Source organism: Adiantum capillus-veneris, chromosome 23 (genome assembly GCF_014529385.1).
Source record: "Adiantum capillus-veneris isolate H3 chromosome 23, ASM1452938v2, whole genome shotgun sequence".
NCBI classification, from domain to species: Eukaryota; Viridiplantae; Streptophyta; class Polypodiopsida; order Polypodiales; family Pteridaceae; genus Adiantum; species Adiantum capillus-veneris.
The window spans coordinates 25,286,307-25,299,557 of record NC_140953.1 but is presented as its reverse complement, the minus strand read 5'-3'; the positions used below and the strand labels follow the sequence as shown (position 1 = coordinate 25,299,557).

General features: G+C 40.0%; 2 protein-coding genes across 2 annotated transcripts; both read right to left on the bottom strand.

The window, feature by feature from the left end:
• Positions 1-2,050: 2,050 nt before the first annotated feature.
• On the bottom strand, positions 2,051-3,478 carry LOC147427539 (actin-like). Its single transcript, XM_086496290.1, has 4 exons — positions 3,157-3,478; positions 2,962-3,016; positions 2,644-2,842; positions 2,051-2,146 (listed from the first exon to the last, which is right to left on the bottom strand). Exons 1-4 carry the CDS (start codon positions 3,476-3,478, stop codon positions 2,051-2,053), a joined length of 672 nt encoding a protein of 223 aa, XP_086352416.1.
• Positions 3,479-4,481: 1,003 nt separating this feature from the next.
• Positions 4,482-11,312, bottom strand: LOC147427538 (uncharacterized). The gene is made up of 8 exons (XM_086496291.1): positions 11,295-11,312; positions 5,619-5,675; positions 5,475-5,534; positions 5,271-5,348; positions 5,145-5,174; positions 4,979-5,050; positions 4,833-4,892; positions 4,482-4,751 (listed from the first exon to the last, which is right to left on the bottom strand). The coding sequence occupies exons 1-8, from the start codon at positions 11,310-11,312 to the stop codon at positions 4,482-4,484; spliced, it is 645 nt and encodes a 214-aa protein (XP_086352417.1).
• Positions 11,313-13,251: the final 1,939 nt, after the last annotated feature.

Sequence of the window (13,251 nt, the reverse complement as noted above, 5' to 3'; positions counted from 1 at the left end):
TAGAGTAGGGGATTTTATAAATACCTCTTGAACACACGTGTTATGCAAGATCTCTATATAGTGAACCCCCCGAGAAATTACTCTTGTAAGTCCATATAATGCCTCTATTTTGGCATGTGAGGGGTTTCCTCACCTTCAGAGAGTGGTCTTGTTATCACTCTCGAATCGCTAAATGGGATTTGCCTCGTCTAGGCTTACACGTGCTACACTATGGACTCTTTGGGTTACAAGCTTTGCAACCATTTTTTTTGGGTTGTTCACTTTACCATTTATTGTAAGAATATGGCCTTTGTAGGCCTTTGAGCACGTTATTGGGCAATAATTGATTGGTTTCTTTGGAGCAATTCTCTGTAGGCCATCTATGTGCCTCATATTGCATCTAACGTCGTGGCAAGAACATGGGAGTCATAGAAGAGAACAATGGTCAATAGTGGAGGGGTTCAAACATTGTTCAACATTAAAAGCATTACGAGGATCACCTAGAGCTTTTTCATAGGGAGAAGTTTTTGACTAGGCCCAGAGAAGGTGAATATGGTAGACTTTATTATGTGATCTGGATATGTGTGAAAGTCTATGAGAACTAATATTTGAAATCGTAACTTTCAGCAAATGTGTATCGGATCCTGATGGTGTAGATACGCATGCAAAGGTATCATTAGGTTGTATGTTTTGGTTACCAAAAGTGGAAGTCCAAAAAATAATAATCCATGGAGACAAATCCTTGAAGAAGCGTTCTAGTTCTGAGAGAGAGAGAGAGAGAGAGAGAGAGAGAGAGAGAGAGAGAGAGAGAGAGAGAATGTATATGTATGTATGTATGTATGTATATATATGTATGTGTGTGTGTGTGTGTATGTGATCTTGCAATGCTAATGAAGGTGGCTAGGCAAGCTTGCGATGATGAGTAAATTATTAGCTGAATAAAAGAAGGATGGCAAAGGAGATTGTCATGTATGAAAGTAGATGAAGGCACAGATAAGTGATTCATGAGTAGGAAAATATGGGCAACCACATTTTAGGTAATTCAATTGATGTGGGCCCGCTATTAGAGGGCATAATGGTGCACAAAGGTGGGACTGGAGCACGTGGACAAGACTACAAAGAAGTGGTTATTCTAGGCAAGTTCGCAGCAGAGTTTTGGGATCTATTGAGCCTCTTATTATCCTATCCATAGATCAAAGGAAAAGAACTAACGACTTGAATACTTACCCTTGTGTTGAAGCTAACAGTGCATAGGATAGTTGTTTTCCCTCGACATGTTTTTTTGTTGAAAGATTAAATACATGTAAAACAAGACTACTAAAGTTTTTTAGCAGATGGCAGGTGTCGCTAAAAATAATATGTCTTTGCCAGCATGAAATTAGACCAAGAATTAGACATCCGCATGACCTCACCTTCTAGGATGCTAAAACAAGAGGGATGACAATAAAAACAATGCAAAAGATTGGCAATGACAAGGATTATCATGGTAACAACTAAATGGTTACCTTGGCATCCTCTACGGAGTCTCTCAAAAGGTATAAGCAACCAAATTATATAGTTTTGTTCTCCAAAGATCCCCACATCATTGGATGAACACCAACCAAGAACCTCTCAGGCTTGAACTCATGGGCTACTTCCCACAAGATTTCATCATTGCCAATTGCCCACACATTCACAAAAAGGAGGATATCTCTTGGCAAATGCGGTAGTAGCACTGGCACTTGTGGGTGTAGCCTCAAAACTTTTTTAACAAATGCTTGCAGGTATGCTAGGCTATTAAAATGGGATTCCTCTTGAAACTTAACTAGCCAGCTTTGATTTTGGGGCACACAATAGCTCTTCCATCGCCCACTCTACAGATACCATTGTGCTATATGTACTTCCAGTTAAAATTTTGTGCACAACTACGACATGGACATGGATTCCTTTAAACCTTAGAGCTGCCCAAGTCTTCTCATGCACAAAGCACTCATAGCAATAACAAAACCACATGGTCCATGGATCCCACACATGGTGATGATGATGACAATAGGTTTGAAGAGGTGTGGATGATCAAGTGTGCTTCTCCACACTAGGAAGTCTGCTCCCTACTACCACATCCTCTCACCCTCTGAAGAGAATGTACACTAAACTCTTGTAGCTCCCCACCGGCACAGCATTGGAAGATCTATAATAAGCACCTCACGAACGCATCAACCAATGCAAAATTTTCACATGGACTACATATAACAAGCATCCAACATGCTCAAAGACTTTGAAAAACATCGCTCTTAGAGACCTTTCTTGCCAATGCATATATGGGCTGATTTTGGATGATTGCGGTGGCTTCTGTAGTCTTCTTTTTTTCAAAGTGCAGCCATATTTAATGAAGGTCTTTGACGTACATTAGAAATGCAAGGTACGATACTACTAATACTTTCTGCATCAATCCTTCACTACATCTTGCAACACCTTGTTCTTAGTCATGCCTGTTATCTCAACTTAAGAATTGGCGGTGGTCATTAATCGCTATGCAAACACGTCCTCGACAAGACAAATGTGAAAATTGAAGATTAAAACCATGACGGCTGTCCTTTCACAATGTTGGCGATCATATCATTGTACAATCATGTTTTGTATCCGTTATAAGCAACAAGTGTAATGGGCACATCTGGTACTTTTGACCTCAATCGGAGTCAACTCTTGCTCGTAGTCGAGGACTACATACACCAACTTCTCCTTCATGTCCCGCATGATCTCCCATTCTGGCACTGTCGTTGTTGTAAAGGAGTAGCCTCTCTTTGTCAAAATCTTCATCAGTGCGTCTGTTAGGTCCCTTCCCCCCAAGTCCAGCCCCTGTAGGATTGCATGTGGAAGGGCATAGCTGCATGGATGGACATGCATTTACATAGATCATTGTGTGTATGTGTATCTCTCTGTGTGTGTGTGTGTGTGTGTGTGTGTGGAGACATGCATTTCATAAGAAAGTGTGTAGAGGCATACCCTTCATAGATGGGCACCGCGTGGGTCACCCTGTCTCCAGAGTACAACACAATTCCTGGTTACTCATATAGAACATTCAGTAAATGGTAATGCCATATGCATTAGAAGTCAGTGTAGCAATCTTATTTTTGAAATTAACTTTTGATTCATGTTTGTATGCTAAAACCATGGAAGAAATTGGGAGAGAGGGAGTACCTGTAGTACGTCCTGTCGCATAGAGCAAAAAGACTACCTGGATTGCAACATATAACATGGACGGAACATAGAAGGTGTCGAACATGATTTGTTTCATCTTCTCATGATTCACCTTTGGATTAAGGGGAGCTTCTGTGAGGAGGACAGGGTGCTCCTCCGGTGCTAATCTTAGCTCATTGAAGAAAGTGTGGTGCCACAATTTTTTCATATCATCCCAATTTGTGACAATGCCATGGTAAATTGGGTACTTGAGTGTCAGAATACCTCTCTTGGATTGTGACTCATCCCCCACATAAGCATCCTTTTGCCCCATGCCGACCATTATACCAGCATGTCTTGGCCACCCCACAATGCTCGGAACCATTGCTCTTGGTGCATCATCCCCTGAAAATCCATCCTGCACATGCACATGTCATCCACAATACTAATTTTTTTGCATCCTATTTTTCTAGATTGCAAAGAGATGTTGGTCCATTGCATTTAGCGATCTGCAAAGTTGTGATTGATCTCTGCGTCCATCTGCATTCAGCATCTAGTATTTTTGACCTCATCGTCCATCTGCATTCAGCGATTTGCAAAGTTGTTAGGACATTGATTTTCTTCTGGATGTGTTTGCATGAAAGCGCGCATGCGCGGGCGCGCGCACACACACACACACACACACACACACACACACACACACACACACACACACACACACACACTCACACACACACACACACACACACACACACGCGCGCACACACACACACACACACACACACACTCACACACGCAAGAGAGGACACCGCATGTGCCATATAAAATCTTGCACTCTTTGTATGAACTTGCAGTGCTAGGCATGTACTTGTATGAACTTGTGCATGTGTCATACACAAGCAACTTTTGACCTTTCTCTACATAGGAAAAAAAATAAATTCTCTATGTTTTTTACTACTTTAGATATACATACCTAATAAAAGTCCAAACGAGAGAATGTGAAACATTCTCTATGTAGTGATTCAAGCATAGAATATCATTCTACATATACAAAATTTTCTATATAGGTAATTTGAACACCTAATTGCTCTTTCGTCTATATGTATAATCCCTAATATCTATATGGATAAAATCTCTAACTCTTTGTAATTAAAATTGACCATAATTAAAGCAACAACTATACTTAAATATCACATCACAAATCATGTAGACAAAACGTATAGAAGACAAATTTTGAGAGCTCACCACATTACAATGTTTTAAAATTATTAAACATAGTCCCAATTTAAAAGACCATAAGAACTTCCTAAAGTCAAAATCACAAGTTTTTGCCATGAAATATGCTTCTAACAAAGAAGTTCAATATCATTGGCACTCAAATGTGAGTAGCCATGAATGACTATCTTCTTCATCTCGATTAGCCAACTCGTAACTTGCTTTACCATCAAGTGGCTGTCTCGATTTTTCAAATCCTTAGTATAAGCCTTGAAAGTAATCTCCTCTTTCTTCAACTTCAGATACACCTTTCGAAGTGAAAAATACATCTCATTGACGGTTCTCTTCTTAGTGTACACTAATAAGATAGTCTCCACATCCTTTAATGTGTATGAATCCATCTACAAAATAAAAAAATCTAATAAGATATTTTATACGGATTCACTACTAATCCTTATAAGCATGTACTTTTAAACACTCACCTTTGCAACCTTTGTAGAATCATCATAATCAATATTTTTCTTTGAACTTGTACTCACAATCTAACCATAAAAAGAGAAGAAAGGAATCTTTTACTTAGATTCTTTATAACACAAAATTAAGTTTACTCCTAAATTAAGTTATACACCTTTTTGTTGACATTGCTCTCTCTGTTGCGAGCGCTGTCAAGCTCACTAAGTGTTTTCATTTTCTCACTCATCTTCAATATAAAAAGCATAGAATACAAAGTTAAAAATCAAAGAAATATTCTTTTCCAAGATTATAAAAAGTTAATAAAAGAGAAGAACACTTACCTTTCTCTTTCTGCCACTCTTACGTGGCTCCTAATGAAAGTGATAGCAAAACCATATTATGTTGTAAACTAAAAACTTTAAAAACCAAAACATTCAATAACAAAAGAAGTATGAAAGGAGAATTACATCTAGAACTTTTGATGAAGAAGTCTCAACGGATGTATCAAGATCTTTGGTTGCTAGGACTCTTTTTGATTGTCCTGTCTGTAATAGCTTCCTGTACGACATTGGAAGAAGCTCATCATTAAATAGCACCATCCTACATTTTAAAATAACACTTGAACAAAATCCGATTATGTATTCAAAATATATAAAATCTTTACGACATACCTCATCTTGGTACTCTTTAATCCCATCAATGTTATTAATTTCCATTAAAAACTTATCAGCCTACAAGTAGAACAAATTTAACTTTCACGAACAAGCATGTTATGTTAAAAAGAGATAACAAAAAGTAAATTATGAAATATTTACCTCTGACATACCATCAAAGCATAGAAAATCTCCTTTGACTAATACACTTTGGTCATGCTGCTTGAAATAGTAAAATCATGTGTTATAGATGAAGGAGTACGAGCGGAACTGCGACGCGAGAGAGAGTGCGAGAAGAAGAGCACGACGATATGGTGAACTCGCTCTGTTGTAATGTGTAGAGCATAGTGAGTTCTTATTAGGTTTTTACAAAAGAATATGTGTACATACCTGGTGGCCCGCCCACTTACCAGGGCGACCACATTGGGCTTTATACCCCAACAACCTTCCACTTAAAGTCCAATGTGGTACTTTAAGTGTGAGAGAAGCTACTATACAAGCTAATATACAAGAGATGTAGAGAAGTGATGTACTACCCTACACCTAATTTCTTGTGAAAATGCGCAAAGCTCTCTGAGGGAAGTCCTTTTGTAAGTAGATCGGCAGGATTTTCTGGTGTGAACTTTGACAAGCGGAATTTGCTTATCCTCGAGCATTTCCCTGATGAAATGATACTTCACATCCACATGCTTTGTCTTTGAGTGATAAACTCGATTGTGAGGCAATTGTATAGCACTCTGACTATCACAATATAACACAGGCATCTCTTCTTTGATTCCCAAATCTGCTACTAGTCGAGTAAGCCAATTGATTCTCTGCATGCCTCTGATGTTGCAACATTATTCAGCCTCTATGGTAGATTGAGTAACACAATCTTGTAATCTAGAACGCCATGATACTGCTCCACCAGCCAATGTAAAGACATACCCTGACGTAGACCTTCGGTTGTCTAAGTCACCTACATAATCTGAGTCTGTAAAACCCTTTACAGTTAGCTTCTAACTCCCATAACATATACGCATACTCTTTGTAGCTTTCAGGTATCTCAATATTCCTTTCACTGCCTCCCAATGTTTCTTTCCTGGGTTTGACATGTATCGACTTACTACTCCCACTGCAAATGCAATGTCTGGACGAGTAGCAATCATTGCATACATTAACTACCCACTGCAGACGCATATGGAATCTTATCCATTTCAGCCTGTTCTTCCTCAGACACAGGACAATCTTGTTTGCTAAGTTTCACATATGGTGGCAATGGAACACTCAATGCCTTTCCCTTCTCCATATTGAAACGTTGCAAAACCTTGTCAATATACTCTGTTTGAGATAACCAAATCAACTTCTTTGATCTGTCTCTCTCAATGCGCATACCAAGTATATGACTTGCCTCACCCATGTCTTTCATGTCAAACGATTTTTCCATCTTTGACTTCAAAGCTGAAATTTCTTCCAAGTGCTTGCCAACAATCAACATGTCATCCACATACAAAATAAGGATCAACCAACTACCATTCTTAGCCTTCTTTGTATATAGACAGTGATCGAACTCACTACGTTTGTAGCCTTGAGAAAGCATAAACTTGTGGAACTTATGGTACCATGCCCTCGGTGATTGTTTTAAGCCATAAAGACTCTTTAACAAAACTGGCATACCAAATCTTCCTTGCCTTTCTCTACAAACCCTTTTGGCTGCTGCATGTAAATTTCCACATCTAAATCACCATGCAAGAATGCTGTCTTGACATCCATTTGGTGCAACACCAAATCTAATATGGCAACCAATGCAAGAAAGCATATCAATGTAGTCATCTTGACCACCGGAGAGAAGACTTCATCAAAGTCAATGCCTTGTTCTTGCTTAAAGCCCTTGGCAACAAGCCTTGCTTTGTACTTTGGCTGACTATCATGAGCGGTGATCTTATACCTGTAAACCCATTTACAAGGTAGAGCCTTTTTGCCCTGTGGTAATTTAAATAGCTTCCATGTGTGGTTTTTATGCAGAGCTGTCATCTCTCACTACATGGCCAATTGCCAATTCCCGGACTCCTTCATTTGCACTGCTTCCTTGTAACATGAAGGCTCATTGCAATCAGTCAACATGACATAGTTCATAGATGAAGCAAACCGATCAAGAGGTCGCGTGATACGTCCAGATTTACGCAAAATAGGTGGCTCAGGCTCAGCCACAACCTGTGGTTCCACTCTATCCTGTCTTTGCTCCTGTTGGGCCCTGACATTTTGTCTTGCACGTGTAGGTCCATCTTCTTGGAAGACAACTCTTCTAAACTCCTCAACCCTCTCTGGTTTAGAATGATATTTGGCTTCATTAAAGTGAACATCATTGCCGCAGATAAGCTTTCTGGATTCGGGATCCCAAAGTCTGTACCCCATCTCACCAGAATTACCATAGCCTAGAAAGATGCACTTTTTACTCTTTGGCTCAAGTTTGTTCCTAAATTCCTTTGGAACGTGAGTATATGCCTCACAGCCAAAGACTCTGAGATGCTTGTATGAGGGCACCTTGCCTGACCATACCATCTCTGTCACTGAATCCTTCTGCAAAACCTTGCTAGGAGATCTATTTATCAGATGAACAGCTGTTGATACAGCTTCAACCCAAAACCCATTTGGCAAATGTGCATTAGACAACATACTTCTGAGCTTCTCTTGTATGGTCCTATTCATCCTCTCAGCAACACCATTTTGAGGAGGATTGTAAGGAGCAGTAAGTTCACGTTTTATACCTTTTGACTCACAAAAGTCCTGAAAGGCCTTTGAAACATACTCTCCACCATTGTCAGTGCGTAAGCATTTAAGCTTCTTTCCACTCTGATTCTCTACAAGTATCACAAACGTTTTGAAAACACTAAACGCTTCATCCTTGTGCTTGAGAAATTAAACCCATACTTTCCTCGAGTAATCATCTATAAATTTCATAAAGTAAGAAGCTCCTCCTAGAGATAGGTTAGGCATAGGTCCACACAAATCACTATGAACAAGTGCCAACTGTGTATCTCTTCTACTGCTTCTATGCTATGTGGCTGCTGTGTTTGCTTACCATATAGACAATGTTCACAGAATTCAAAATCATTAAATGAAAAGCCAGGAAAATAACCAGAACGAGACAGGATTTCCATTCCCTTCTTGAACATATGTCCTAACCAGCTATGCCACAAAGAAACGTTCGGCTGCTCGGTTACATTGATTACATTTTTAGAGACATTTGATACATAAATCATGTAAAGTCCTCCAGAATTTACTCCATGTGCTACTGTCATAGAACCCTTGGATATCTTCCACATGTTCTGTCCAAAAATGGTGACGTAGCCAGCATCATCAAGTAAACCTGTGCTGATCAAGCTCTTTGTAATTGCGGGAACATGTCTCACATTCTTTAGCGTGAAAGAAGAGGCATTCTGAAACTTCAATTGAACATCTCCAACACCTAAGATCTCACATGTTTGCCCATTGCCTAGACGAACATGATCTTTAGTGGTCACATAAGAGGTAAACCACTCCTTGTTTGGAGACACATGAAGTGATGCCCCTGAGTCCATAATCTAGTCACTCAGTGCATGTCCATCAAATGATGTAAGAAGAGCTGAGTCCATTGTATTCTTGTCTCTTGACACTAGACTGTCATCCTCCGCAACAGTGTTTGTCACATTTATTTCTTGAATCTTCACTGAGGACTTGTTCTTCTCACCATGGTCTTCAGCTTTCTCTTTGCCTTTTTCTGCTTTCCAATTTCTGCAGTCTCTTTTCATGTGACCCTTCTTGCCACAATGGTAGCATTCTATGTCACTCTTGACTTTAGCACTGCGGGACTTGCTACGAGACTGATTCCTCTTTCCACCTTTGTACTTTTCTTTGGTCCTTCCCCTGACAACTAAGGCTGTTCCTTTGCCTTTGTCCATTGTCTTTCTGTTGGTTTCTTCAGTAAGCAGACTGCCTTCTACACCTGCTATGGTCAAACCATCTGGAGGTGCAGAATTACTCAAAGCTGTGCGAAAAGTGTCCCAACTTTCCGGCAATGTGATCAACAAGAACATAGCTCTAACAGGTTCATCAAACTTGACACCTTGAGCTGACAACTGACTGTAGATGGTGTTGAATTCATTCAGATGATTGGACATAGGTGTCCCTTCTTTCATCTTCAAGTCAACAAGATTCTTAAGCCAGTATACCTGTGAAGCTGCACTCTACTTCTCATAAAGATCACTCAGCTTTGTCCATGCTTCATAAGCCGACATCTCGTCTGCTACATTGAAGTAAACCCTTTCTGCCAAAGTCAGCATAATGGTAGAAAGTGCTAATTCATCCATTTTGATCCATTCATCTTTGTCCATATCTTCTGGTTTTATCCCCTTGAGATTTATAGGTTTTATCTGCTTCTTTTGTACCGACACGTGCCAAATTTGCTTCTTCCACAATGGGAAATTGGTTCCACCCAGCTTCTTGATATTGTAAAGAGCAGTGTCCTGTGATCCAGCCATAGCTATGCTTCACAGTAGTTTACTTTCCTGGGAAAAATTCGGCAGAGTTTCCTCTGTAAACTGACCTTTGAACCAATATCAACCTGTCAATTGAACCAAAAAGCTTCAGATTCTGCAGAAATTTCGGCAGAGTCTCCTTTGTAAAATGGCTCTAGTGTACATAAAAACGACCAAAAAACAGCTCAAAAACAACTGTCTCTCTAACTCTGTAAGCTATGGGTAAACCTATCCTGCACCTATATTGTCTCTCACTGTCATGTCACTGTCCTATAAGCATAGACTGCGATAATGCCTCAACGACAGTAAAGCAAAGATGCAATCCCAACTCTCTAACTCACAGTCAATACATCCTAGCTGCCTATCTAAGGGTGCTCGAGGGATCGCTCCAAGACCTGTATCATCGAAAGGATCTCAACATTCGAGAATCCCCCAGCTCAATAAAACCTCACTCGACCCTCAACAAAGGCTGCAGTAAATCTGACAGTACATAGACTTCCCACAAATTCATACATCCACAAATTTCCCATTGTATGTTGTAACCGCTGCGGCGGTTGTTTCCTGCGTGACTCACAGCCAACAAACCCTCAACAGACATACATCATCTCTGACAATACATCCCATGTGGAAGTACTTGCAATGTTAGGATGAAATCTGGAATATCAAGCAGCAACACAAGCTGCCTGATGAACTAGTGGATGTCGCCTACAGTCTGTGTGTAGATGCGCCCGTGTCGTATGTGACACGCCTCCAAGAACTGTGAGCTGTCCTTCGATGTGTAGACAGCCACAAATCAGCACTCTGGGAGTGCCGATATCCTCAGCACCTGCAGTCGTAAGCCGAAACCCCAAATTTGCAGAGTCGGATATGCACCCGCCGAGACCACGTAGTCGAAAATGGCCTGCGCAGAACTTTGTCGAAGCCGAACGGTGGCCGAAATGACCTCATAATGAAATCCTGAGAACACCAAGACCTTCAGGCCCTTCCACACGATTTGGGACCGTGTCTTCGCCTGTCGAATCTCACTCCAATCTGAGCAGGTGACTCTCGCTTCCTGCAATGCTGCCCCGAGCCTCGATCTGAGCTCTGATACCAGTTGAAGGAGTACGAGCGGAAGTGCAACGCGAGAGAAAGTGCAAGAAGAAGAGCACGACGATATGGTGAACTCGCTCTGTTGTAATGTGTAGAGCTTAGTGAGTTCTTATTAGGTTTTTACAAAAGAATATGTGTACATACCTGGCGGCCCGCCCACTTACCTGGGCGACCACATTGGGCTTTATATCCCAACAATAGATACTATATATACATCTATATTCAAAAGACTAATACTACAAAAAGTTACCTCAAAGCTATCAATCATTTTCTCTTTCTCATCACTAACATTTGAGACAACATTAACAGAAGGTTGTAAAAGATAACAATAAAAAAAAGATAAATTTCAAGTGATTATTTAATAATAAGTTATTATTGTAAGAATATTCAATACCTCAAGTGAAATTGTAGGATCGATGTTTTCCTCATTGGACTGACTTTTGCTTTCACTTTTCACAAACACCTCCTATTCAAGGTCATAAATAAAATAATTAAAGTATGTTTTTTAAAATATACAAAGTAAATTAAGCAAGTAAAAACAAGGATAACGTTATTATCTACCTTTGACTTTTTGTACTTAAGCTTTGCTTGTTTTGAGGTCACAACCCATTTGTAGATGTCCTCCACATGCCATTTGTATTCAGGTCCTTCCCAAGATGATTGACCTTGGTGGAATGTTTTGGAACCATATCAAAGATTTTCCTTCTAATGTTGTTCCAAACCCCTCGAATTGAGTATGGAAATCGATTATACTCTCTGCTCTTAGCACTTGCTTAAATCTTGCTAAGTGGTCATATGGATCCCATGATCCACTGTATTTTTTGACCCATTTTTGAAAATCAACTGGTCTGACACGTCTGTTTGGTTCAACTCCTGGTCTTCTGAGAGTTTTTCCTGTTCCGAGTCCTTCAAACCAATCTGTTGGAAATAGTGACTCATGTAGCCCTGGACTGGCCTTAGTGTCACCCGGTTTTCTACATGATGAGGTGGTTTCTGGTTTCTTCACATTACTCTCAGATGATCTCTCATAGTGTTCCTCTCTTGGAATTGTTTCTGGTCCTTGCCCCAATATCCAATCCCGTATGGAATACCCTTGGTATTTGGTTTGTTCTACCTCCTCAGGTGTCATCATAACAAAGTTGTTGTTACAACAATCCCTAAACAGGTAGGTTGGTAGATCTGCTAATCCCTTATCTTTGATCTTAAAGATATAGATGATCTTCATAGCCGTTAATTGTCCTAGTTTGGCATGAGAAGTTCACAAAAGATCCTTTATGTTTCTATCTTCCCAACAATAGACTCCGATCCTAGGATTATCCGTACTAAGCCATTTCAAAGGCTTCAAGTCTACTTGATCGTACCCTCAAATTCTAAAGTTGATGGTCCTTCTTTTGCTGACATATTTGGGATTATAGTGTTTACTTCTAACCCCCATTCGTCTAACACTCAGGGTTTTCGACCTGTAAATACCGAGTTTCGTTTCGATCCATGTACATTTTTCCTTGTTTGTTTGCCCTAACCTCTTCTTCGAACTCAATACCATGGTCATCAATGCGAATAGCATACTCGTCGTTAGGGTCCAAGTAAAATTGGGCTCCATGACGGTTAGTCTTGTAAAAAGATAGTATATGCTTATGGCGCATTGTCGTTCCGGTTTCCGAGTGAGTCGAGTAAGAAGACATTTCGGATGTTGAATTTGAAAAAGTCTTTGAGACTTCTTCAGGAATTGTGTGCAAGGAATTGCCTTGATTCACGCTTTCTTCGGTAGATACTCTATTGGAGGTTTCTCCGAGTATGGCCTGCTTTCCTAGTACACGACTAGATCTAAGGTTCATATAGACTTATGAAGCCCTAGATAGAGTACTCACCTTTGATTGACTTGTCGTCAATTTCCACTCGATTTAATTGCTACTTTCTATCAAGCCATTGATTCCTCGTCTGCAACCTGATTCCTGTACAAGTTTAATCAAGTTAGCTATTCTTCTATAAAGACAGTAGAGCTCTTGAGAAATCTCGTGATTGGTCTATGTGTATCACTTCAAATCGAGCTATGGGAGTCAAAATTTGACTTTCAAATTCGACTTTAGTAAAAATCAAAGGTCTAATCTGCAACCTAGAAACTGAGTACATCTGTACCAATTTTGATTTGATTGAACCCAAAATTGTCCTGTGGCTTTATATTATGCCCGGGGGGTTCACTATGTGTA